Raw genomic sequence first — 27640 nt, forward strand, 5'->3', positions numbered from 1 at the left:
CATCCATCTTGTTGCCTAAGCTGGAACAAAGATCTGCTGGTGGGATGAAAGCTGAGATTAGAATCGAATTACTGAGGCTCAGGGCGGCGAAGGAGCAGCCCCAAGGATGAAGCCTGCCGCCCCGCAGACCAGGAATGCTGCCACGTAAGGCTGCCAGGCGAGTGAGCGGAGGCCGTTTCTCAAACCACAGCAAGTGTCTCAGTTAATTCAGGGCAAGAAACTTGAAGGGTGGGGCCGGGATTCAAACCAAGAGGTCAGTGTGGTGGCCAAAAAGCCACAGGTTTCAGAGACAGTTCTGGCTAGGGTAGATTTGGGGCTCTGGCGACGATTAGCTGTGACCTCGGGCAAGCTATTCTCTACCTCCCTAAGCCTCAGTTTCCACATCTGTAAAAGCAGAAGGACAATATGCTACCCAGAGAAGTGACCAGGCTTTTTGGAACCTGAAACTTATACCACTTGGGTGGGCTTGGAGGGGTGGGTGTCGGTAAGGGGTGGAGAGGGCCTCTTTAAGAACAGGAATACAAAATTACACGTTCAAAATTGCATATGGGATCTTGGAAGGGGTCCCATGTAAGGGAGGGGCCGGACAAATCTGTCTCGGGTGCTACCAGTTAGCTGAGAGATGACTGGAGTAAAGCTCTTGGCACATGAGATGATGGTATGGGGAGTGGTATGACTTGAGAAAAATGCTATAATTTTGAGGAAGGAGGAAGTCTTGGCCCATTCATCTGTCACTGAAGCAGAGATAATGACAGAGGATAGAACACCAGAGAAACCCCCGCAAGGCCTTCTTTAGCTGCAGTTTGTCCTGAATGTCATGTACAACCTTAGGCAAATCACGTGCTTTCCTGGTGTCAGTGTCCTACCCACTGAAATGTGGCTGGGGGGTTGTACGATCTCTGCCCTTTTTCCAAAAGAACCCTCACTGCTTTCTCCTGGAGCTTCACAAAAGCTACGAAGCAGCTACAGGTGCGTGAGTGCTTGCTCCTTTTTACCCTCAACTTTTCCCAGGGAAGGGGATCTCCCAGAAGGATGCCTTACAGTAGGTGTTAGCCAATGAGAAGTGGAACCCCTGACTTGGGATGAACAAGGAGATGGGGTATGTAGGTATTCTCTTGGAGACAGAAACAGGGTATTAGTAGGGTACCTGGGGGTTCAATTGGTTAAGCATCTGCCTTCAGCTCAGGTCATGATCCCAGGGTCTTGGGATCAAGCCCTGCATCTGGCTCCCCGCTTAGTGGGGAGCCTGCTTCTCCCTCTCCCTTTGCCCCTTCCCGCTGCTTTTTCTCCCTCTCTCTCAAATAAATAAATAAAATCTTAAAAAAAAAAAAAAAAGAAATAGGATATTAGTTAAAAAACCTGCCAAGGTGGGCCCTGGTCCCTACTCTATCACTTTCTGGCTATGTGATCTTGCTTGGGCAGGTCCTTTTAGTTCAGAGTCTGATTTCTTCATTATTTAATTTACAGAATTAAATGAAAAATACAGGTAAAGCACTCAGGAGAATATCTATCTCTTAGTGAAGTGCTTCATACATGTTAGTTATGAACATGATGGGTATTGGAGTCACTGCTATTAGGTGAGATGGATGACTTCTCTCCCAAATTCCTTCCCGCCTCTTCTGCTCCAGCTTCTCTGGCACTGGGCTTCTTCGGGCAGGAGGAGTGTACTCCGGGGGAGGTAGGCGGGGCCTCATTCCAGCTCCACCAGAGCCTGCTGAGGCACAAGCCGCTGAGCTGGGGTTTGTACCTGTCGGACACCTTCCTGCGTGCCTCCTTCCAGAACAGACCTCCTCAGCATCCACAGTCCTCTCTCAGAAGCAGTCATGCCTGTGACAAAGAGTGGCAGGGGTCACCAGGGGGCCGTTGACCTCAAACTGGACCTCACATCCTCGCCCAAAAGTGCCAAGAAGCTGCAGAGCAAGGACTCCAGTTTCTGGGATGGACACCCTTCCGAGTCACCAGGCTTAGAGAAGACCAAGGGCATAACGTGAGTGCTTTTTTCTGCCACCCCTATTTCTGCCTCTGGGCCTACAAGCTTGCCCTGACAAAAACCCTGGGGTGGCTGTGTCTGACCCCCAACCCATTATGCTGATGGGAAAAACAAGGTAAAAAAAAAGTGTAGTCAGAGACTGAGTCAAGGTGAGAGCTTATAGGGGCAGGAGCAGAGGCTCAGAAAGCCCCAGGATTTCATGGTCCCACACTCAACACGTGCAGATGGGGACACTAAGGCACAGTCACTCAGGCCACACACTGGGTCATTGGCAGGATGGGCACTAGAATCCAGTGCTGGCCCTAAGCCAGTTTTGTTCTGGTCAATCCTGATCATTGGGAGAGTCTCAACTTCTCCAAGGAGGTGGGATCTGAACTTAAGACCACAGTGGCTTCCTTGACAACCAGACATGGACTCCTCTCTGCCTCCTTCTTACAGTGACCCTGGCCTCTACTTTGACCCATACTTCAATTTTGAGGATATCCAAAGCAAAGAATGTGGAAGACTTTCTTCCACCTCCCTGGGGTGTAATTAGGGGTAGGGAAGACTTGCAAACCATGACAAAAAAGGGATTTAGATGGGGGAGCCAAGCTACAGGGCTCAGCAACCTCCGCCTCCACCACTCAAGCAGAGTGGCCAGTTCACTTAGGAAATGTGGGTGGGGTGGCCTGCTGGAGAGTGCTGCTGCTTTAAGAGAATGTTGACAACACTGATAAAGTAGAGAGCACCTGCGTTCAACTAGTCATTCTGCACTTTCCTCCCCTAGCCCCAGCGTCCCCCATATGCAGAATAGAGGTAAATGGATGGCAGTGTGAATTTAAAGAGGCTGCCTGTGGGAATGACATCTGAGGGGAGGGGGTGGACAGCAAGCAGGGAGAAGTTATGGGCCAGCAAAGCCCCTTTCCATCATCAGCACAGTGATTGGCACTCGACAGGGTTTGGTTGCCCTCAGGTGCTAGTCCTGGGGGCTGTGAATTCCTGACACTGCGAGTGAACTTTCCAGGCCTTGGGCCATCCACTGCTGCATTGGGCTGTTTCTCAATCTGAGGCTTTGAGGAAACCAACTAGCTCTGGTGTCCTAAACTGACACATGGCTTGGTGGCAATTTCAAGAATCAAAGAAACAAAGTGTGAGAGAACCCAGAGGGGTTTGGAGGGAAAGAGAATCAAGTCAGGCAAGCATGGAACTCAGATCAGCTCACCTAGGTTCAAATGCCCACTTAGCTGCTAGCCAGCTTGAACAAGTGACAGAACTTTTCTGTGCCCCACTTTCTCCTCTGTGATATAACATTTCATTCCACCCAGGATGGCTGCAAAGGTGATTTGCACATAAAGCCCCTTGCAAACCCAGCACCCTTAAAAGCTGGCCACTGTGAATACCATGAAGGTCCAAGGTCAACAAAGGAGTTAGGGCTCAAACATGAGTCTCCTGCCTCCCAGCTCACCACACTAAGTTTTTCAGTTGGCTACATGGCCCAAAGTTAAATTCTGATTTCTTAAGTCCCTTGGTTAGAAATTTCTAAAGTGACCTGTTGACCCTTCCCTTGTTGCAAAACAAGCCTATTATTGGAGGGCCGTAGGGCACAAGTGCTCAGTCAGCGATGTTGACACCCACTGGGAGAGAGAAGGGCACGCGATTCTCCGCCCACTTTCTCCCTCAATTGTTCTCTTTAACCCATAACAAATCAATGGGCAGATCCTCAGAAAGCTAGAGGAGCTAGGGATTAACATAAAGATAAGGGTGGTTGGGGCAATCCTTTCAAAATATCATTCCTCCCAACATTTACAGAGACTCAGCAAAGTAGATGTGTTGCCCAAGATGACACAGCTAGCTAAGTAGTGGCCTTGGGATTTAATCCCTAGTTCATCCAACCTCAGAGACCAGGTTCCTTCCAGAATACCTCTGGTGCCCTTCACAGTCAGTGTCCTCACTAAAAGTCTCTCCCAAGTAATTTCCGATGTTTCTCAAGTTGTGATTATAAATCCAACACTCACATTGGTTGAATCTGATCCAGGTACCAAGAGGTATAGTAATAGGTGGTTCTGTAACTCATCAGCATGGAGAGTACCTCCCTGAAACTATTTATCCCTGAAGGTACCCGTCTGTCTTAAGGGGTCTGAGTTTTTGTTTTTGCTTTTCTTGGGGCAGGGAGGAGACATGCCTTTCCCCAGTTTGAGGTCCTGGCCTGATAGGCAAAAAAATTCCTCTGAAGCCCAATCCCCAAATGACCCTGTCTCCACAGATCCCATTTGAGGATCTGAATCATCTGACATACTTAATTGAGAAGGTACTATGATTTCTCTTCGCTGATGGTCTCCATCCCTCTTCTCTGAGTTCAGTCCTGTCTCAGCTACTGGTTCAATGACCTTGGGCTGTCCCCTTTCTCCGCTTCTGTTTCCTTGGTTAGAAAATGGAACTTTTCCCTCTATGCATCTCTCTGGGCCTGTTTCCAGGAGGTGGTCCAGTAGAAGTGGGATGAAGAACAGGGACTCTGAAGTGGTTCTGGGTTCGCATCCTGATTCCACAGTATATCTTTGGACAAGTCATAAAAAAATCTCTATGCCTCAGTTTGCTCATCAGCAAAATAAAGGCAATAACCTACTTTCTAGTCTTGCCAAGAGAATTAAATAAGACAATACGGGTAAAATACTTAGTATGGTATCTATTATATACTAAATATTAGAATGGCTATGTTGAATGTTAGCTGCTAAAACCAGGACAGTTTTGGCAAATGGGATGGTTGACCACCCTACAGGAGATCCAGAGGTGCCAATCAAGGCCACAGGGACTGAGTGATGGCCAGGGGCCCAGCTATCCAGCTGTGTTCAGGTGTCGGCATGCTGTGAGCAAATGCCTGTTGGACCTCCTCACCTTCACACACCTACCCTCATGTCTCTTTTCTCTCCTTCAGAGCGTTCCAGACCTTGGTTCACCTGGTGAAAGGCAACATGGGCACAGGGATCCTGGGACTACCCCTGGCAGTGAAGAATGCAGGCATCCTGGTAAGAGGGGCTGCTGCAGGTGGGGCCTGCATGACTGAGTTGTAGCAGAGAGTGGGAGGACAGTCTCTAAGAGTTTATAATGGCTTGCAATAAGCACTCTTTGTGGGAAGCAGCTTGGTCCAGACTTGGAGTCTAGACATCTAGGATCTGAGTTCTGGCTCTGCTGCAGACTTTGAGTGGCCCTGGTGAATCATTTGTCCCTTCGTTGGCGCTCCGTTTTCTCCCCTGTAGAATGCAGGGGTTGGACTATAATGAGTTTTCCAGTTGTGCCCTATGAAGCACTAGTTCTCAGGGACACCTCAGAGGCCACTAAGGGTCACAACTCCTATTGTAATTGCTTTATGTACTTTATTGAAGTACTACTTGAGACTGTATTTGAAAGAATAGTTGTTGCTGCTAAAAAAGAACTCACAAAGCAGTTTGTTAGAAAGTTCCTTGAGTGCCAAATGGTATCTGTACTAGCAAATCTCTCCTTGCATTGTTCTTCATAAATCCATTCTCTTTTCTCTTCCCATTTCCCCTGGCTCCTCCTTACCTCAGATGGGCCCACTCAGTTTGCTAGCAATGGGCTTCACCGCCTGCCACTGTATGCACATCCTGGTCAGGTGTGCCCAGCACTTCTGCCACAGGTGAGGAAAACTGTTCTCATGTCGGTTCCTTTGGTACTCAGTTCTCAAGGATATCCCAGAAACATCCTACATATCACAAGAGTTTCCCTCTTTCTTCCAACAAGTATCCAAAAAGCATTTGGGACAGAGACCTAAGGTGAGGCTCTGGGATATTAGGTAATCTGAATCAGGCCACTGTGATTATCTGCTTGGTTCATTTGTAAATTGGGCATAAATAATCCATGCCTAACCCTGCCTTGGAGAATTGTGATGAGACTCCATTGGGATCATGGATATGAAAACTACTGAACCCATGTGAGGTGTGCTTTATTAACCTTGTTATATAGTAATCACCCCTACTTGACAGGTAAGGAAAACAAGCAAATACTGGAAATACTGCCAGGTGTCTAAGTCTAGAACTTGGGTCTCTGCCCTAGTGGTCTTTCTACTCCAGCTGGGTCCTGCCTGCTATGTGTCTCCTGACTTTTTAGTATATGATCTTAGGTTAAACCCTGTCTTGGTAACTATATATGCACCTTCTCCTACAGGCTTAACAAGCCCTTCATGGACTATGGCGATACGGTGAAGCACGGACTGGAAGCCAGCCCCAGCGCCTGGCTCCGGAACCATGCCCACTGGGGAAGGTAACTTGTTCTTGCTTTCCCTGAAGTAGACTAAGGTACAGGAGGAGGAGATGAGGCTGTCAGGGATGCCTTCTTCCCTGGAAAGCTGGCTCATGTGGCACAAAATGTTGGACTTTATGCATGGAAAGGGGTTCATTGGCAACGTTCCTGATCCAGCCCCCCTCCTTGTATACCTCCAGTGACAGTGTGTTCATTCCTTTGTTTGGCAGCTTTAATAATCTTCACTTATTTATTAAACTATATTTATCCAGTTATCCTATATACCAGGCCCTGGAGATACTGTGGAGAGCAATGTGAATGACTTTCCTTTCACAGAACCCATAATCCAGTAGGAAAGACAAGCATTACACAGTTTAAGAAACAGTTACTTAATAACCACTAGGATAAATATGATGAAGAAATACTAGCTGCTACTGAGCAGGTAAGGAGATGTGTGTGGGCTCATGGGGGCTTCCTAGGATGGAACAGTTGAGATGAGCCCTGAAGAGAGGAATTCTTTTTTTTTTTTTTTAACAATTTTTAAGATTTTATTTACTCATTCATGAGAGACACAGAGAGAGAGAGAGTCAGAGACACAGGCAGAGGGAGAAGCAGGCTCCACGTAGGGAGCCCGACGTGGGACTCGATCCCCGGTCTCCAGGATCACACCTTGAGCTGAAGGTGAAGCTAAACCGCTGAGCCACTTGGGCTGCCCTTCTTTTTTTTATTTTATTTTTTCAAGATTTTATTTATTTATTCATGAGAGACACACAGAGAGAGGCAGAGACATAGACAGAGAGAGAAGCAGACTCCATGCAGGAGCCCGATCCCCGGACTCCAGGATCATGCCCTGGGCTGAAGGCAGGCGCTCAACCGCTGAGCCACCCAGGCATCCCTGAAGGAATGGAATTCTTAAGGATGAGGAATTACCCAAGGGAAAGTGGGCAGGAGCCTGGAAAACTACATTTTAGACCCTCCTAAGGGTTTTTGTTCTTTTCTTTAAAACAACTAGAAAGCTACTGGAGGGTTTTAATCAGGCAAGTGATCCTATTTGCATCATTTAAAGATCTCTCTGGTTTCTGTGAGGAGAATACATTGTAAGTGAGCAATCATCAGTTAAGTCGGACCCATGAAGAGGCCAGTGACAACTGCCAGGCAGGTGGCAGTGACAGCTGGGACCAAGCTGGGTAACAGTGGGGATGGAGAAAAATGAATTTGGTTATCCCAAATCCCAGATCCTGGGACTGTGGGGAAAAAGGAAAGTCAAGGTTGACTGAGATTTCTGATGGCTACTGTTTTGGACAAGTTGGGTTTGAGGTTCAAGTGGAGATGCCAAGTGGCCAGTGATATGTATAGGTTTGAACTTATTGTCATCATACAGGAGATACAGAACTGAAGTCATCAACCACAAAGCCAGGGGGCAGAAGAGGTCCCTTAGGAAGAGAGTTGTTGTGGCTTGTTGTTTTTTGTTTTGTTTTGTTTTGTTTTTTAAGATTTTATTTATTTATTCATGAGAGACAGAGAGGCAGAGACATAGGCAGAGGGAGAAGCAGGCTCCATGCCTGATATGGGACTCAATCCCAGGACCCCAGGATCATAATCTGAGCCAAAGGCAGATACTCAACCACTGAGCCACCCAGGTTCCCCAGGGAGAGAGTTTATAGTGAGAAGAAAAGAGTAAAAAAGACGGAGATATTAAGGACCTTTTGCTGAGCTGCAGCTCCTGCCTTTTGCTTTCAGGAAAGACACAGAACAAGTCAATCCCTTCCATCCTCTGGTACTTGAGATTGTATCTGCTCTTTTATCTTTGTTTTCAGGCCTGTGCCCACCCCCTCTCCATACTCTTTTCTGAGTACCATCTAGATCAAAGTCTCTCTTGAACTGTGATACTCAACCATTACAGCCCTGCTGTGTGCCCTCTTACATAATATAGTCTGCAGAAAACCATTGGCTCTGGCATCTCCCTTGGCCCAAAGCTCATTCACATACTGAATCAATAGATTCAGCCTCTGAGTAGACAAGGAAGGCTTTGGGATGATAACCAGAATGTTCCTAATGTGTGACCCAAGAGGAGATTTTGCCTGTCACTTACCCCTCAAATCGTTGTAGTCATCGTTGAACATGTAAAGCAGCTTTTCCTGCTCTTTTTAGAGACCTTGCTCCTCTAATCATTTCCTCTTCTATAACTTCAACTTTTTTTTTTTTTTTTTTGGATCTGTGGGCTCTTCCTCTCAACATTTAAATGCATTCATGTATCTCCATCTTAAGAATAGTAAAATAAACTCATAAAGCTTCCTGGACCTTACACCATCCTCTAGCCACCGTCTTAGCTCCTATTCAGCAGCTGCTTATTCAGCAGATATTTACTGAATTCCTGCAGTGTCAGGACATGTTGAGGCAATGGATCTACAACGATGGACAGAATGGGCATCATCAAGACTGGTGCTCACCCTTAGCTCTGTGAGAGAACAGCACATCCTCTGCCTTGACTTCCATACATCTGATTCCATACACCTCTTCCATGGGTCACCTGCCTTTTCTGTCCTTATACTTCTGTTGAAGTTCTTTCCACCAATGTCCTAAAAGACCTCCTTATTACACCCTCTTTGCCCTAGAGAATCTCTCAACAGTGTGGGTACAATTGACTATTCTCTTTTTCAGACACTTTCTCTCCTTGGTTTCTATTAAACGCCTCCCCACCCCTAGTTTCCCACCTACCTCTCTGGCCAGTCGTTTGTTTTCACTTCAGGCTCCTTTGTTCCTATCTTCCCTTTAAATATTGGTGTTCTCCAGGGTTTGGCACACCACCTTCTCTTCTTCTCCCTCTACAGGCTCCCTAACACTGACCTGTCTTCTCAAGGCTTTATCCATTACTGACAAATCAACAGTTCCAGACCCTCATATAGTTGCCACCTGAATGTCTCCTGTAGGAGCCCCTGGCTCAACGATTCACATCCTGAATGTGTCACTTCTTCCCCTTCCTCTAAAATCTGTTCCTTCCAGTGCACTTCATTGTCTGACCAAAGCCTATCAGTAACCTTCGATCATTTCCTTTCCCTTTCCCCTAGATGTAAGTGATCACCAGATTCTGTAACTTCTAGCTCCCTAGTACTTCGTAAAATGCTTTAATGCTCTCCTCCTAATGGCCAGGCTGCTGGACACCTCTGTGAATAAAGAAGCTCCTATGCAGTCTACCCCATGCTGAGGCTGGCCCCCTCCAGTGGATTCCCCGCAGCCAGAGAAATCTGCCCAATCCCTCTGCTGAGATGCTTTCCTCACTCCTCCCTCTCCATCTCCTCCTCCTTGTCTTTTTAAAAATTTCTCTCTCTCTTCCCCTTCCCAAGGGACTCCCCCTCAGATATTAGTTTTTCTATGAAGGCTATCTACTCTATAATTAGGGTAAAATATTCTTTTCATCGTGGCCCTTAGTGCCATATTCTTTTTTGATCACTAAACTATAAACCACTCAAGAAGGGACCATGTATTCTTTTTGTTTCCTCAGAACCTAATACGGTGTCTGGCACGTGGTAGAAAAAAATTGTCATGTTAATGATAGCTAATAAAAATGGTGTGCCTACTTCCTTACATCAATTAGTATCAATTATGAGGAATGCTGCAGAGCCAGGTGTGGGGAGTTCCTAACCATGAAGAATTTTGCCACTTGCTGAGCTGGGAGTTGAGAAACATTTTTTTTTAAAAGAACTATTGTCACTTGATTTATTGTCCCATCGCTGGTTGCGATAGCAGAAGGAAAGGTGCTGGAACTAGGTCATGAGCCCCTGGGGACAGAAATAGAAATGACAAACCAATTCTTCTTTTATAACTCATTTTCTTTCTCTCTTCCAGGCGTATCGTGAGCTTCTTCCTTATAGTCACCCAGCTGGGCTTCTGCTGTGTGTACATTGTGTTTCTGGCTGATAATTTAAAACAGGTAGAGTCTTCTAGAGAAGGTGGAAGGGGAAAGGACATGGAAAAGGAGGGTCTTCTCTTAGTTGTTCAGCAAATGTGGCTTCTTCTTTTGGGCTCCTACTGTCCTCATCAATACAACAAAGGAAGTTAAACTAGATGTTACGAAAGAATCCAGAATTCCCCAATCCACTTACTGTTCTACAGTGGTTACTTTTCCAGTATCTTGGACCTGTTCTCAAAGCCATTCTCTAAAACCTAGCTGGAAGAAACCTTGGATTTTTGTTAGTTGTCCTGCCTTGGACCTTAATCATTATTAACTCTCCTAAGACTGATATAGCTCTTTTTGGATGATACCTAATCTTCCTTAGACCATCCTTATCTACCGTTAGCTGCTTAACCTCTGGTTTAACAGTTGGTGTCTCCAAGAAGTTGTTTTGATCTAGCCCAGAAGTTATCTTGTAGCAATTTAAGTAAAATATTATGGGTAATAACAAAGGACATCCTTAGTCTTAAAAAAGAAATTATTCTTTAGGCTCTTTTTTTGCTTATAATACCACAGAAATTTAGAGATATAAAGAAATTAGAAAGAAGGAATAAATAGCAAGCATTCAGAGTTAGCATCTATTCTGGGTCAGGAACAGGGAGTATTATGTATGCTTTCCCCCATTTAATTCCCTCCATGGCCTTATCAAAGTAGGTACTGTGGTTATTCCCATTTTGCAGATGAAAAAACTGAAGCTATAAACTCTATTATGTATAGATAGACGATTGCAGAGCCAACATTAAAAATCCCAGGCTTTTGACATCAGAGCTCAGTTATTTTTAAAAGATTTTATTTATTTATTCATGAGAGACACAGGGAGAGAGAGGCAGAGACATAGGCAGAGGATGAAGCAGGCTCCATGCAGGGAGCCCAATGTGGGACTCAATCCCGGGTCTCCAGGATCACACCCTGAGCCAAAGGCAGATGCTTAACTGCTGAACCACCCAGGTGTCCCCAGAGCTCAAATTCTTGAGCACTATGCTATATTGCTTTTAAAAATGAAACAAATTTGGGGTGCCTGGGTAGCTCAGTTGGGTAAACATTGGACTCGATCTCAGCTCATGTCTTGAGCTCAGGGTTGTGAGTTCAAGCCCCATGTTGGGCTCCATGAAACCTACTTAAAAAAATAAGGAAGAAAGAAAGGAAGAAAATTATTATTAATCCAACCATTCATAGTTATTGTTTTAAGTTAGCATTACCTGATTAGCATTTTGTAATGTCCTTACCATTTTTTTGTCCTTACATTTTTTAAAAAAGATTTTATTTATTTATTCATAGAAACACAGAGAGAGAATGAGAGGCAGAGGCACAGGCAGAGGGAGAAGCAGGCTCCATGCAGGGAACCCAACGTGAGACTCCATCCAGGGTCTCCAGGATCACGCCCTGGGCTGCAGGCGGCTCTAAACCGCTGTGCCACCGGGGCTGCCCTGTCCTTACATTTTTTAATATAATTTTTACTAGTTTCATAATATTCCATCACACAGATTGGCTAGGATGTAGTCTTCTATCATTGGATATTTTATTTGTTTCCCTTTGTTTTTCTACTGTAATCTGTGGAAGTCTTTGTAAACCCCTTATTTCTTTGGCATCTATTCCTTAAAGTAAAATTATTGGGTCAAAGAGTTTGATTGCTTGAAGGCTCTTAAAACGTGTCACCAGATTGGAAATCAATCTGCTATCAGCGGAATATTATAATCTGTCTAGAGACAAGGCAAACATTCTCTCGAAGAGTTTGCAGGCTGAGTAGGATGTGTCCTAAAACAAAAAAGTTAGCTATCAGTATATTTTGGTGCTGGGTCAGGACACCACTAACAACACTCTGAAGGCGGGGCTGCCTCATAATGAACTTAAGGAACAAAAATGTGCGGGGGCAGAAAGGATCACTGGAGTAAGGGAAGGCTCCCTTGCGGAGGTGCATCTGAGCTAGATGTTGGAGGACAGGTTTGAGGAGAAGAGGGGTGGGCAGCCAACAAGGGAGGAGTGAACACCTGGAGGCAGGAATGTAGGGGACTGGCTCAGGAGAGGCAATAAAATTGGTTGGAGGAGAAGGTGTGGACTTTGGGAGAGGATAAGCCTTCAGGATTGAATGGGCCCAGGTTGAGGGCCATGAATGCCTGCTAATGTTTCAAGTATTTTTCCTGTTGAAAGGAATTAGAAGTCAAGGAGTCAGAAAAAAAATAAGATTTAGTTGTTCATTTAAGTAACTGTGGTGTGTTCTTAAGGGAAAAGGAGATTTCAAAATAAGAGCAATTTACATATGCTGTAAAATAAAAAGGATGAGCATAATACATGTAACTTGTGATATGGTATAGAAAATGTATAGATGAAAAATAGAAGAAAAAAAATAAAATGCATAGATGAATATATTCTAGGACATGACCCTGGCTACTAATGGGTACTGAGATTATCATTGCTTTCACATCTTGCCTAATTCTAGTTTCTAATTGTTCTGCAGTGGATTGTATTGCTTATGCAATAAGACTGTATCCATTAAGTCAGGCTTAGTCAGGGTAATACCATCCTTCTTCTCTCCCACCCTCCCTGACTTTGCCAGGGGTGTTTGTACTGTGTGCAGGGGTGGGGGGTGTTTCTTGTCTGTCACAATGATTGGGGGATGCAAATAACTATTATTGGGTGGGATCCAGGAATGCCAATATGTCTTGCAGTGAATGGTCCAGTCTTCATAAGGAATAACTCTCTCACTCAAATACCAGAATTAGTCCAATTAAGAAATAGTAAGTGATGGGTTTTTTGGTTATAAGCAAAAGAAACACCCTACCTCATTATGAGGCCCTACCATGTGAGGCATGCCTTTTGTGAGGAAGTTTGATTATGGGTCAGGCACTAAGTTAATCGTGTGGCTAGTAGATTTATTGAATCTTCCCCCTTGCTTTTCCTATTCCTTCCTCAGGTAGTGGAAGCAGTTAATGGCACAACAACCAACTGCCATTATAATGAGACCGTGATTCTGACGCCCACCATGGACTCGCGACTCTACATGCTCTCCTTCCTGCCCTTCCTGGTGCTACTGGTCCTTATCCGGAACCTCAGGGTCTTGACCATCTTCTCCATGTTGGCCAACATCAGCATGCTGGTCAGCTTGATCATCATTACCCAGTATATTGCCCAGGTGAGTACACATACACACACCTGATTCCTCCACTGGGCAGAGCTTTTTATCAATGACAGACTGATTCCTACCTAGGGTCAGCTCTGAGGGTGGTGTGTACCTCACTCTTCTACCTTGTACCGTTGTACCATTATTTCCACAAAGATGTCTCTGTTATTCTTCTGGATAGCTCCTCTTTTATATTGCTTCTCCAATCCTTGTCAAATTCTAGCCTTTGAAAAAAATTATGCTTTGCAATTCCTGCAATGATTGGATAGCAGCAAAAGGCAAATGAAAAGCAGGAGCTCTTACTAAAGCTGAAATTTACCAAATTACCTATAGCCCTATATCCTCTAGGCTACAATTCCAGGTGTCCAAAATTACCCATAGGAACTCAAGAGAAGAAAAATAGTATTTAGTCACAGAGACAGCCTCAGAAGGCTACAGGCCTTCTATCACAATGCAAATTACAATACCTTTGAGGTTGAGTTGCGAATATTGATTTTCCCTCAATTTCCTACTTTTCTACTCTTTCTAATATTTATTTGCTGGACAAAACTACATAGAGATTTTTTTTAATTTTTTATTTATTTACTCATAATAGACACACAGAGAGAGAGGCAGAGACATAGCCAGAGGGAGAAGCAGGCTCCATGCAGGAAGCCCGATGTAGGACTCAATCCTGGGACTCCAGGATCACACCCTGAGCCAAAGGCAGACACTTAACCACTGAGCCACCCAGGCATCCCAAGGCTACATAGAAATTTAAACCTAGAAACCCCCTGGCATATGTCATAAACCTTTCAGATGTTCTTCACTTTCAGAAATTACAAGAAAAAAAATTATCTTGTCCATGGAATTTAGTAAAAATAACAAATCAGTCAAATTTTTTAAGGATAATTATAAATAGGTATTATATTCCTCAAGACAATATTGAGAAATTCTCCAAAATTGAATTTCCTAATAAGATAACTACCTTCAATTTACTTATAGACCATTCCTAAGGTTGCCTATTTGGAGAAATGTCTCTGTAATTACTGTCTCATTCAGGTCACATGGTACATAACATATTTATTCCACACTCTTTCTTTCCTTTCAGTTTATAGCTCATTGAAGAAGAAAAGGGGACTTTCATATCTAACTAATTACTTTGGATTCCTGAGACTATCACTAACTATAGTCACAACAGTTTCTGTCACCCATAACCACTGGTACATTCCAAGTGTCTGTGGGACTTGAAGCTAGTACAACCTGTGGTGCATAAGATTTTCTTTTGGAGGGTTCTAGTAAACCATACTCCTTCCCCATGAGGTGCTGACCCTTCAGTTCTTTGACAGTACTTCAGTGTTTCTGTCCTCTGGCCCTATGGTATGGTGCATGTTAAACTCAACTTTGGTGGGGCACCTGGGTGGCTCAGCAGCTGAGCATCTGTCTTCAGCTCAGGTCATAATCCCAGGGTCCAAGGTTAGAGTCCCACATCGGGCTTTCTGCAGGGAGCCTGCTTCTCCCTCTGCCTTTGTCTCTACCTCTCTTTGTGTGTCTCTCATGAAAAAGTAAATAAATATTTAAAAATAAAATAAAATTAAGTTTGATGCCTACTTCCTTTTGAAGTTTTTGGAATTTCTGACATTCCTTTTTAATGTAGGTCTGCTCTCAGAATACTACCCTCTTAAATGAACCAAAACATGCTTTGAGAATAAAGGTCTTACTACATTTCTCTCTCCTGTAGGGAATTCCAGACCCCAGCCGGTTGCCCCTGGTAGCAAGTTGGAAGACCTATCCTCTCTTCTTTGGAACAGCCATTTTTTCATTTGAAAGCATTGGTGTGGTAAGGTTTGATTTGGGGTAGACATTCTCCTGTGCTCTGGGTGGCCCTCTGAACAGGAGCAGGGAACTCTGGGTTTCTGAGTCTCTATGTGCACACAGGAGAAAGTAATCTCTTGTCCCAATTCATCTGTTAAACATTTATCTTCGTACCAAGATGTGTTTCTTAATCTTTTAAAATCAAGGCAAATGGAGGAACACAATTTACAGGATTTAATGAAACAAAAGGAGTCTTAAGCTGGGAAGTACTATATATTTACAATGGATTATTACATAGTTTGTGTTTCCACACTTGAGGAAGGGTAGTGCTATGTATGTGATTTTTGTTTACTTTTAGTTTGCATACAATACAATTCACTTTGCGGGGTATGTGTACATTTCTGTAAGTTTTGGAAATGCAGAGAGTCACAGATGGACCACAATCAGGACACAGAACAACTCCCCCATCACAAAAAACTCCCTCATACTGTCCCATTGTAGTCAGCTCCCCACTTCCCACTAGCCCCTGGCAACCACCTTCTGTTCTCCATCTCCTGTTGTTCTATCTTTTCCACAATGTCTATATACCTGGGATCATGCAGTACGTAACCTTTTGAGACTGCACGTTAAGGTCATCTGTGTTGTTGCATGCATCAGCAGCTCCTTGCTTTCTATTGTTGAGTATCCACTGTATGGACAACACCAGGATTTGTTGATTAGTTTCACCCACTGAAGAACAGTTGTTTCTAGTTTTTGATGATTATGAATAATACTGCTATAAGCAAGCATTTGTGTACAGGTTTTTATGTGAACAGAAGTTTTCATTTCTCTAGAAAAGTCTGTTAGTCACATATTAATGTATGTTTAACTTTATAACAGACTGCCAAACAGGTTTTCATAATGGCTGTACCACTTTGCATTCCCACCGGAATAGATGAACATTCCAGGTGCTAGTTCTTCTATGTACTGTCAGCATTTTTAAATTCTGTCATTCTAATAGGGACATAGTAGTATTTGATTGGTAATTTTGAGCATCATTTTGTGGGCTTGTCATCTGTATATACTCTTTGATGAAGTGTCTGTTCCAATCTTCTGCAAACTTCCAAAAAACTGAGCTGTTAAGTTTTAAGAATTCTTTATATTATTTTTTAAGAATTCTTTATATTATTAAAATGCAAGTTCTTTATTGACTATATAATTGCAAATGTTTTTTGTAGTCTGTTGCTTGTCTTTTCCTTCTCTTAACCATGCCTTTCAAAGCTCTTTGAAAGGCTTAAATTTGATGAAGTCCAATATGTCAAAATTTTTATTTTTATGGATTCTGCTTTTATTTTTTTATTTCTTTTTAAGATTTTATTTATTTGTTCATGAGAGAGAGAGAGAGAGAGAGGCAGAGACACAGGCAGAGGGAGAAGGAGGCTCCATGCAGGGAGCCCAATGTGGGACTCAATCCTGGGACCCCAGGATCACACCCTGGGCTCAACCGCTGAGTCACCCGGGCTGCCCTGGATTCTGCTTTTAGTACTTTATCTAAAAACACTCTGCCTAACCAAAGTTCACAAAGATTTTCTCCTATATTTCTTCTAAATATTTTATAGTTTTCATTGTCCATTTAGATCTATGATCTGTTCTGAGTTAATTTTTGATAAAGGTGTTTGTATGTTGGAGTTCATTTTTTTAAATAGGATGCCCAATTGTTCCAGCATCATGTGTTGAAAAGACTATCCATTCTCCATTGAATTGTTTTTGCATCTGTGCAAAAACCTTAACAGTGTTGTCTTTCAATCCATCAACATAGAATGTCTTTCCATTTATTTGGGTCTTCTTTAATTTCTTTGAACAATGCTTGATGCTTCACATCACTCCCACACATGCACAACTTAGAACAAAGCCTAGGACTTCACCACAGATTTAGGGGATCACTTTCTCCAACCTCCTCTTATGCATATTTTCCTGAACACTCACCAGCTTCTAATGGCTTCTTTTTCTGGTTCTCTGGCTAGAAAGCCAAAGTTTTAACCTCCTATGGTGCTGTGCATTTCCTGTGACTGAGTCTGACTGGGATTAAGCACTGAGAGAAAAGAGAGGGAAAAACTAAAATAAAAATAATGGATGAATGAACAGTGATTCTTTCTAGGCCCTGCTTCCTGGACATGCTACCTGTGCAGTCACATAGGGTAGGGACCTGTCTTTGGAAGAATCCCACACATGGTTTAATGCTCTGTTTTTATCATCGTGAAATTCTTAATTTTTGAACAAGAAACCCTGCATGTTCATTTTGCAATGGACCCTGCAAATTATGTACCAGAGCTGATTTGTCCTCACATTCTTTGAAGTCCCAAAGCCCCCTTTCCTAGTTCTTTTGCTCAAAGAGAAAAATTTGTATCAGATTTTTAGGTACCTGTGTGAACACCATAGTCATTGATACACTAGGATGCTGTTTTGTGACTGGGACTTGCCTTGGGAGTGTGATTGTGAGAGTAAAAAAGGAAACAAACAAACAAACAAACAAAAAAAATAGGGATCTCTTCCATACTGTCTGTCCCACAGGGGTCTCTGTTCCATGTCCTCTAGCCAGAAAGAGGATTTCTCTTGGACGGTTTTCTTTCTCCATCCCCTGCATAGAATTCTAGGATTTGAGGTCCTCTTGAGTCTAAATTGGGAGATACAGTAAGAAAAAAATCAAGAAACCCAGTACCATAAAGGTAATTTGTACTGGTTTTGATCAATCCACGTGCTATTATATACTTTGCAGGTCCATGGATAGTTGTTTTATGTATTCTTTCCAGAGATTTTAATTTTAATCAGTAAGAGAGCTATGGTGGAATGTGTCTACAACATCTTAATGCAAGTGGAAGCACAGTATATTTAGGATTTTGGACAGAAATACCAAAAAGAAAGAGTGCAGTGGTTGAGCAAATGACTTTGGAAGCAGAATATGCTGGAATCTACTTTGGCCATGAACTCTAATTCCCCAACTAAATGATAGTAGTAATTGTTCAATAAGTATTAGTAATACACCTACTACGTGCTAATGATGATGACTTTCAGAGTTCACATCAGCTCTAGAAATCTTTTAGCCCAGTCTCTAACTTTACAGAAGAAGAGCCTAAGCCTTGAAGAGGAAAGGGACTTGAGCCAGATCACCAGCTGGGAACAGCTACAGCTGTAGCTAAAGCCAAGTGCCCCTTACTCCCAATCCAGGGACCTTTGCACTTTATGTAAATGGCTGTTTATCAATTTGATTATAGGAGGAGAGAAGGAGAGAGCCAGCTACTGAGAAAGAAGATAATTTTTTAGCCTGTAGAAATTATGCAGTGAAAATGTATTGCAGGGTGGGAAAGCTCAGGTTGGGTCATTCAGGCTCCACATAATCCCTCAGACATTTTCCTGGCTTCTACTAGGAACCTGCCCCTAATCTGAAAGAAAGTGGAAAGGCATTATGATGACCTTGACGTGGCATTCCCCTCAAGCATTTTTCATTTGCATGGGGTTGAGATGCATATAGGACAAAAAAAGGAGTTAACAGTACAAGGGAGTAAACACTAAGGTCCTACTGAATAATAAATATATCGAATGCTGGAGGGATATAGTCAAGATTGGGTAGAAGCAAGTACTTGAATTTTGGAGGACAGCCCCAGTCTGCAGCCTCAGTCTGCCACTTTCATCTTTGTGTAAATTGGGGCAATTTACTACATCTTGAGTCTTGTTTTCCTCATCTATAAAATAAGAATTATACAAACACGATCTTTTTTTTAAATAATAAATTTATTTTTTATTGGTGTTCAATTTACCAACATACAGAATAACACCCAGTGCTCATCCCTCCCGTCAAGTGCCCCCCTCAGTGCCTGTCACCCATTCACCCTCACCCCCCGCCCTCCTCCCCTTCCATCACCCCTAGTTTGACAAACACGATCTTCATAGAGATGTATGTAGTCTTCACAGTATTAAAAAGAACAGTTAGCATTTACTAAACCCTTACTGTATGCCATTATGTTGCTCATATAAATCTCAAAAAAATTCCAGTAGGTAAGTTTTCAGATAAAGAAACCGAGACACAGATTAGCCTAATGATGCATGTAAAATGTGCTTTAGCCTATGGCCTGATCAATGAGAAGGAGAAGGTGGAGGTGGGCTGTTAGCTGATAGAAGCCTAAGGAAGAATTTATGGGAGGAGAGGCCAGCAGATTGGTTCCAAAGACAGAAGTGAACTTGGGATGCCCAGCAGGCTCCAGATAGGCTGTCTCAACTTGGATTCTCTCAGAGCCAGGTATGCATCTGGAGAAGAAGGATCCCAAGAACATGGTGTATAGGGAATGTCCTGCTGAGGAACCAGGAACCTCCAGTCCCAGCTCTGCCACAGCCCACTGTGTGTAACCTGTGTCGCAGCCTTCCCATCTGAACAGACAGCAGCGAATGCACTAGAATTGGAAGTCTCAAACTCCAAAGCCTTTAGAAGGCAATGTGGTTGAAGAGGCCAGGTATACATCCACATGAGGGGGAGAGGTGGGCCTGGTGAATGGGGCAATAATATTGTGCCCAAAGGCATTCACCTTCAATTGTCTAAAAGGCTGTGCTGGCCAAACAAAATGCATCTGCTAGCCAGATCAGGCTGCCCCAGAGGCTGAGTTCCTTGGTCTGCACAACCTAAAAAGGGCCCTTCCAGCTCCAAATGGTCCAGGGCTCATCTTGTGACTCCAGGCCTTCTTTCCTTTCTTTTCTCATTTATTGTGGTAAAACATATCTAACATAAAATTTACCATCTTAACATTTTCAAATATACACACCAGTGACATTAAGAACATTTATTTTATCATGAAAGCATCATCACCACCCATCTCCAGAACTCTTTTTGTCTTGCAAAACTGAAACCCTATAATCATTGAACAAAATGGTCATTTCCCCCTCCATTAGTCCCTGGAAACCACCATGCTACTTTTTGACTCTCTGAATTTGACTGCTTCAGGTACCAGTGTAAATGGAATTATGTACCATGTATCATTTTGTGACTGGCTTATTTCATTCAGCATAATGACCTCAAGGTTCATCCATGTTATGACATATGTCAGAATTTCCTTCTTTTTTAAGGCTGAATAATATCTATTGTATGTATATACCATCCTTGTTTATCCATTTATCCATCAATGGACACTTGGGTTGCTTCCACATTTTGGCTATTGTAAATGATGCTATGAACATAGCTGTACAAATACCTATTCAAGTCTCTGCTTCCAGTACTTTTGGGATATACTCAGAAGTCACATGCCTTTCTTCTTTTGTTCATGTTCCTCTTTCCCCTTCTCTCTTTTTACACTATGATCCTTCTGTAGGTTCTGCCCCTGGAAAACAAGATGAAGGACGCCCGCCGCTTCCCAGCTATCCTGTCTTTGGGAATGTCTATCATCACTGCCCTGTACATTGGCATCGGGTCTCTGGGCTACCTGCGGTTTGGAAATGACATCAAGGCCAGCATAACCCTTAATCTACCCAACTGCTGGTAACTTCACGGGCCCTCAGGTGGTGGGCACTCAGGGTCAGGTGGAAATGTGTGGGTGACTGCTGCCTCCCTTCCAGTGATGGCAAAATAGGGTCTAGAGGGCCCCCACAGTGAATGAGAAGCAGAGCTATCACAGGAACCCTGGGCTCTGGTATCTCTGTCCAAGGAGCTCCTTCTTCAATAGCTTCCCATGTTGAGTGAGGCTTTGATAACTTAGTATAAAGGAGGACATGATTTAGGAAGAGAGAGAAGAAGTGACAGTCCTTGCTCACCTAAGGAGAGAAGGGAGGGGTCCTCAGGGAGAACAAACAGCAGAGAGAGGAGTTGGTGGGTGGCAACACTCATCTCCAACTCATTTCCTAAGGCCTGTGCTACAGAGCCTTGCTTGCCCTAACCAAGAATGCACATCCTCCAAGTTAGAATAGCTAGGATGAAAAAGTAGTAAAACAAGAACCAATTTGGGAAGACCACTGTAAAAATTTTATGTTTAAATGAACCCAATTCATGAAACCCAGACTTCAACAGTACCATATTTATTTTTTTTTAAAGATTTTATTTGAGAGAGAGATTGAGCACAAGCAGGGGGAGCAACAGAGGGAAAGGGAGAAGCAGATTCACTACTGAGCAGGGATCCTGACACAGGGCTCAATATCAGGACCCTGGGATCATGACCTGAGCTGGAGGCAGACACTCAACCCATTGAGCCACCTCAGTGCCACAACAGTACCATATTCATTTATTTGTTTATTTTTTTAAAGATTTTATTTATTTATTCATGAGAGACAAAGAGAGAGAGAGGCAGAGACAGGCAGAGGGGGAAGCAGGCTCCATGCAGGGAGCCTGATGCGGGACTCGATCCCAGGTCTCCAGGATCACGCCCTGGGCCGAAGGCAGCGCTAAACTACACTGAGCCACCCGGGCTGCCCAGTACCATATTAAATAGACACATGAGCCTGTATTGCATTGTGCAGCACTGTCTCTCACATTGAGACATGTCATTAATTACAGGATGCTATCTTTTTAAGGGTCACTTGGAGCTTCATTTGCTTAAATGGGGCTCCTTTCCCAAGGTGACAAATATCACTTATCAAGCATTTACTGCATGGCAATTCTGTGCAGACACCAGTCTAGGCACATAGGGGCATGGAAGGTGCTGACCAAGTAAGCTATGATCTTGAATTTCACTACCTTCCCCAGCTCATGATCTAGTGAGAATGAGGGAGGGTTAGTTTATATATACAAATAGAACAGAACAAGAAACCCTCCAGAGTAGCAGAGAGGCTTTGGGGACTTTTGTAAACTGCCTCTTCCCCCAAAGATTTGGGACTCTGCAGTTCTCTCAACCTATAAGAAGCATGTGTTGATGGCCTGTTATGTGCCAAGAGCTTTGGGGCAATCCAGAGAATCGCTAAGGACTGACATTAGATCACAAAGGACTACCGTGTTTATACCCAGGTTTTTTGGTCTTCACCTGGGCAAGGTAGCTGGCCTTGAGCCTCTAGTTCCTAAAATCTAAAATTGACCATCAAGTGATAGTGGTTTATGAAGGTATTCCATAGAAGCATGCTCAAGGTTCTTTTTATTTAGAGATGACCCCCCTGTTGTCACTTGAACCTGTGATACTTCCCTCTGTTTTCACCACATGCTCTGCCATGACTCCCTCTTGACTCTGGCAAGTCCCCTGCCCATCATTTTCAGACAAGGAAACTGGAGCCCAAGGGACTATCCCAAGGTCAGGGGTTAATGTTCTGAGGAGGCCAGGTATCTGAGCATGGTGACCTTAGGGAACATTTCTCTGGTTTGTCCTGCAGGCTGTACCAGTCGGTCAAGCTCTTGTATGTCGTTGGTATCCTGTGCACATATGCTCTGCAGTTCTTCGTCCCTGCAGAAATCATCATCCCCTTTGCCACCTCCCAGGTGTCAAAGCGCTGGGCGCTGCCTCTGGACTTGTCTATCCGCCTCGCCATGGTCTGCCTGACGTGTGAGTACAAGGCAGAGCAAAATGTTGCTCTTTTCCTGAGGGCTGTCAGGAATCCACCAGATGGTGAGGGATAGTCATGATAACCAGCACTGATTAAGTGCTAATTGTATTTCAAGGACCATATTAAAGCATTACAAGGAGTAACTCATGTAAGCCCAGGGACACCTAATTCTTCTCCATGTACCTAATTAGACAGAGTCACAGGTGTCCAGCCTGAGAGAGTGACACAGCTGGTTGAACACTAATCATAATGTTAAGAACTGATATGTATTAAATACCTGCTGTGTACCAGCCACTGTACTCTTTTTTGGCCATATTTCAAAGTATTTTATTCAGCCCTACAGGGACTCTCATGAGGTAGGACTATGATAAACTTTACAAGTGAGAAAACTGAAGCAGGGAGCGATAATTGGCTAGGGAGCGCCAGAGCTTGGATCTGAACCCACATCATCAGCACCCTTCACCTCCAAGACAGAGGTCATTGGCCAGCGAGTCCAATCTGGCAGAAGAGATGTTTTTCTGAGCCTCAGAATGTTGTATAAATTTGTGCCAACATTTAAAATGTCCAAGATCTCACATACAAATCCAGATTTCTGATGTTTTGGGAGAGAGACAATTAAAATGGTTTGGCAAGCCTAGGATCACATTCCCCAGTGGCAGCAGTGAGCTGGACTTGCCCCTTGGGCTTCAGCTGGCCCCGATCACAGCCTCTCAGTACTCCTTATGCCTCAAGCCCACTGATCCAGGTACCCCACTTCTGCAAGTGTTTTAGCAGGGTTGAAGGAGATGCTAGTGATTCCTGTACAGAGTGTTGTGTTCCCCAGCTATCCCTAAGGCTCCTTTTAATTGATTCTAAGACTTCTCCTTGGGGCGATTCTTGCTTCTTGCTGTACTAGACCAACCCATGCAATGCAGTGGACACCAGTTTTCTTTCTTTGAAATGATTTGTTTGTCCCGATTTACCCCAGGAAGCAGTGACACTGCCATTCGGAACCTTAGAGACTCTAGCGAGATAAGAAATTTGTCCTAAGTATGAAGATAATTCCTGAAGCCTATGGCTTCTGCATGCATTGCCCCAATCCACACAAATTAGGAATAAATTGAAGTAACAATAAAGATACCTTTTCTGGGTGCTTTACATCAAGTAACTCAGTTATCCCAGGACATAAATGAGTTTAAAACTTGAACACCATTTGCAGTGTGAACCATAATACCATTATGGACACATAGCATTTATCCCCATTTTGCAGAGGAGGAAACAAGCTGAGCAAGAGGTAGGGACAGAACCACGGCCACACAGGGGAAACCAGAATCCTGCCTCCCAGCCCTGTTTTGGTTCTGATATACCACACACCTCCTCCACAGGAGGCCCGGGGGAGACTTTTGGGCTTTCTTGGTGAAAATCTTCCAAAAAGTCAAATGAAAAAATGTAGAAGCCCAGGCCTGTAAAACATAATTGAAAAATGCATAATTTCAAAATCTTTAGCTTCTGGTGTTTGTTGTTTTCTGACATGTATGTAAAACCTGACAAAGACATTCTCTTAATGAGACCCTGTGCTCTTGTTCCAACTGAACACCCCCTTTCTCCTATAAATAATTTCATATTCTAATTATTTGCAAGTAAGAGGTGTGTGTAGTCATGTTAGTTGTTAAAATGTTAGCTCTATAAAGGCATTTTTTAAAAGTTGTTGTATCTTTTGTACATTGATATGTCCCAAGCAGATGGGACAGTTCCCAGCACTGTTATTTATTAAGAGCTTGATCACTGTTTTATTTAAGATGATTTTATTTATTTGAAAGAGAGAGAGAGAGCAGTTGATGATTAGAGGGAGAGGGACAAGGAGACTCTGTGCTGAGCAGGGAGGCCGACACAGGGCTCGATCCCACAATCCTGAGACCGCAATCTAAGCCAAAACCAACAGTTGGATGCTCAACTGACTGAGCCACCCAGGTGTCCCTTAATCATTGTTGAATAATATGGGGATTTGAAGTGCACCTCAGTGGCATAAAAATTATGTTAAGCTAAAAGCATTTAAACAAACAGCAGCCACAGGGAGGGAAAAAATAAATGCTTATCTGAACTTCATTTGCTGAATTAAGCAGGAACTTCTGACAAGTTCAACCACCATAAATCCCCTCTGGAAGGTTTTCTGCCAGAAAGGAGACTAACCATCATCACACACTAATTCCCTAAATAAACAATCTGAACCTTGCATAACTTCTACTTGTTCTTACATAGATGCTCTTTCTGCCCCCTTCTTTCCCCTTATGAAATGAGCAAGTGAACCTCTTATCTTTGGCTGTTCTGTGTTGCCTGAAGTAAACTCTGTCTTTTGTCCTGTTAATTTTGTCCATTGTCAGTAAATCCCCAGCTCCTACCAATGCCCCCCCCCCATCATTGAACCTCAAAAAGGAAAGATTTCTCTTCCCAACATTATGAATGCATTTTTTGGGAAAATTATTAGGACACACACCAAATTTTTAATTCATAACGTCTAGTGAATGTGTTTGGAGTATTACAGGACTTTTGATGTTTTCCTTATGTAACTAAATGTGAGAAACAACTAGTTTGTTTTAAGAAACGGATTCTAAAGCCAAACTTGAAAACCTTAACTAAGTGCTGAAGATCCATGTATCCTGTATCATCTCCTGCAGGCACCTTGGCCATCCTCATCCCCCGCCTAGACCTGGTCCTCTCCCTGGTGGGCTCCGTGAGCAGCAGCGCCCTGGCCCTCATCATCCCACCCCTCCTGGAGATCACCACTTACTACTCAGAGGGCATGAGCCCCCTCACCATCGCCAAGGACCTCCTGATCAGCATCCTGGGCTTTGTGGGCTTTGTCGTGGGGACCTACCAGGCCCTGGACGAGCTGATCTTCTCAGGACACCCCCTCACCTCTTCCAACTCCACCATTTTTGTTCAATGATAATGGCTACTCCTTACCCACCAGCACCTGACTTCTACTGATATGGATATCTTTTGTATGTATTATCTTTATTTTGCTGCTTTACCTTTCCTCCGGGCCAAGTTATGGTGAAACAATCAAGGACTCACCAGCTACAGGGTCTAGATGGTAATTTAAAATTTTTTGCTTATTACTTTTCTTTCCATCTCTTGCTTTCCATTAAGTTGAGAGCCTCCCATGGAAGGCTCTTGATTCCATCCAACTTCTTGGCAATTCACAAGGTGGATTTTGTACCTTGAGTGATGCTCTGCAAGAAGCAGCCACCAGGGGGAAACCAAGTGACACCAACTGGCAAAAGGATGTGCAGCTGGCTAAGGCTGACGCTGATCTGGTAAACAAAGGGTTTCCCCTTTTCCAGAGCAAAGACTAGAGGGCCTAACCTATAATCCAATAAAGTATACACAACTCCTATGACAAAAATGGGTAGGACAAAGAGGTCCAATGTGAACTGCAACTCTCAGAAAGGAGCCATCATCATATTTAAGTCCAGGGCAATAAACTTTCTAAACCACTGGATAAAGTTCTGGCTCAGTTTGAAGATCCCAACAGTAGATAGGAGGCATGGAAGTAGATCAGTCAGTGGCAGGGGGAGGTAGGTGGACAATACTATTATGGTATTTGATGTTATTTACCTCTTAATTCTTGGAACAAGCATTCTACCTACTGCGTGTCAAGCATAGTTCAAGGTTCTCCTAGTAGGCTGCAAGAATGTCAGAGATTCCTCTTGACAATGTGACTTTGCAGTTCCTCTTATCAAGAGGTGAAATATATGTCTCTACCCCTTGAATCTGGTCTTGGCCTCATGTCTTATTTGGGCCAACGGGACATTAGTAAATGTGATATAAGCAAAGGTTGGTGATAGCTTGTGCATCAGGACTTTCATTGCTCACTGTGCTGTGGAGCCACGACCACCCAGTGAAGAAGCCTGAGCTAGCCGACTGGAGGATGAGAGGCCGTGCGAGCAGAAGTGAATCATCTCAGTTGAAGCCATTCCTCAGATCAACCAGCCTGCCAACTTCAAGACACATGAGGGAAGACTCCTAGACTACATCCAGCCCCATTCAGGCTGATCCAGATCATAGAATTGCCCAGACGATCCACAAAATTGTGAGAAATGATAAATGTAATTTTAAGCCATAAAGTGTGGGAGTTTTTATGCAGCAAAAGTTAACTGAAACTCACTTTTTTTTTTCTGAAACTCACTTTAAAGGAGATATGCCAAGGATAAAAACACCCCTTCCCTCAAAAAACTAGTTCTCTGTCCACTGGGAAAGAATTACAGGTAACCCACTTAGTTGGTACCATTATAGGTCCTTATAAGGGCAGAGGGACACTAACTGCTCTGGAGTACTAAGCATGGCTTTCCACAGGTGGCGCCATTGAGCTGGATTTTGAGTAGAACTTGGATCTCCTGACACTGAATCTTGCCCTCCTTCCACTTCAATTTGCTTCCTTCACAGTCCTGGGCCTTTTCTCATGTCTGAGCTTGGCTGGCTGCAGGAGCCAGCCAACCTGAATGAAACACTATCTCAAGCTTCCACGTAGTGTTTGCTCCTTCCTCCCTAAAATCACTAAAATTGGAAAAGCACCCCGAAATAACCAAGTAGATATTATAGGCAGATCTATAATCTCAGGGGAGAGTTTTTCATCAAACTTACTGTAATTTATGGGAATGCCCTCATGCTTGTTTCTGCTTCCATTTTTTAAAAATTTTTATTTATTCATGAGAAAGAGAGAGAGAGAGAGAGAGGCAGAGACACAGGCAGAGGGAGAAGCAGGCTCCATGCAGGGAACCTGATGTGTGACTCAATCCTGGGTCTCCAGGATCACGCCCTGGGGCTGAAGGTGGCGCTAAACCACTGAGCCACCCAGGCTGCCCTCTGCTTCCATTTTAAGAGAATATTTGAAAAAGCCCTTTCCTACTTATTTTCAACCATGATCTTTCCTAAACGGCCTAGGAGAGATGTTGGAGGAGAGTGTCCACCCCAATTCCTAAATCCTGGTCTGCTCCTTTTGTATGTTGCTTTCTACCTGCTAGACTTCCAGAAGGTACTTCATGCGTACCAGCCCCGCTCAGGTGAGAGAAGGGCCAGCAGACCGCACCCA

General features: G+C 43.7%; 1 protein-coding gene across 1 annotated transcript; it reads left to right on the top strand.

Moving 5' to 3' along the window:
* The first annotated feature begins 1647 nt into the window (after window positions 1-1647).
* SLC36A2 (solute carrier family 36 member 2) lies at window positions 1648-26326 on the top strand. The gene is made up of 10 exons (XM_038534978.1): window positions 1648-1987; window positions 4902-4992; window positions 5533-5621; window positions 6149-6244; window positions 10070-10154; window positions 13087-13305; window positions 15014-15112; window positions 20421-20587; window positions 22399-22568; window positions 25224-26326. Exons 1-10 carry the CDS (start codon window positions 1824-1826, stop codon window positions 25493-25495), a joined length of 1452 nt encoding a protein of 483 aa, XP_038390906.1. The 5' UTR covers window positions 1648-1823; the 3' UTR covers window positions 25496-26326.
* Window positions 26327-27640: the final 1314 nt, after the last annotated feature.

Source organism: Canis lupus, chromosome 4 (assembly GCF_011100685.1).
Source record: "Canis lupus familiaris isolate Mischka breed German Shepherd chromosome 4, alternate assembly UU_Cfam_GSD_1.0, whole genome shotgun sequence".
Lineage (NCBI taxonomy): Eukaryota > Metazoa > Chordata > Mammalia > Carnivora > Canidae > Canis > Canis lupus.

Excerpts from the sequence above, each read along its gene's own strand:
- SLC36A2 (XM_038534978.1), top strand. The coding sequence starts at position 1,824 with ATGCCTGTGACAAAGAGTGGCAGGGGTCACCAGGGGGCCGTTGACCTC. Across the intron at positions 4,993-5,532 it reads TGAAGAATGCAGGCATCCTG|ATGGGCCCACTCAGTTTGCT; the intron begins GTAAGAGGGGCT and ends TCCTTACCTCAG. Across the intron at positions 20,588-22,398 it reads CTTAATCTACCCAACTGCTG|GCTGTACCAGTCGGTCAAGC; the intron begins GTAACTTCACGG and ends TTTGTCCTGCAG.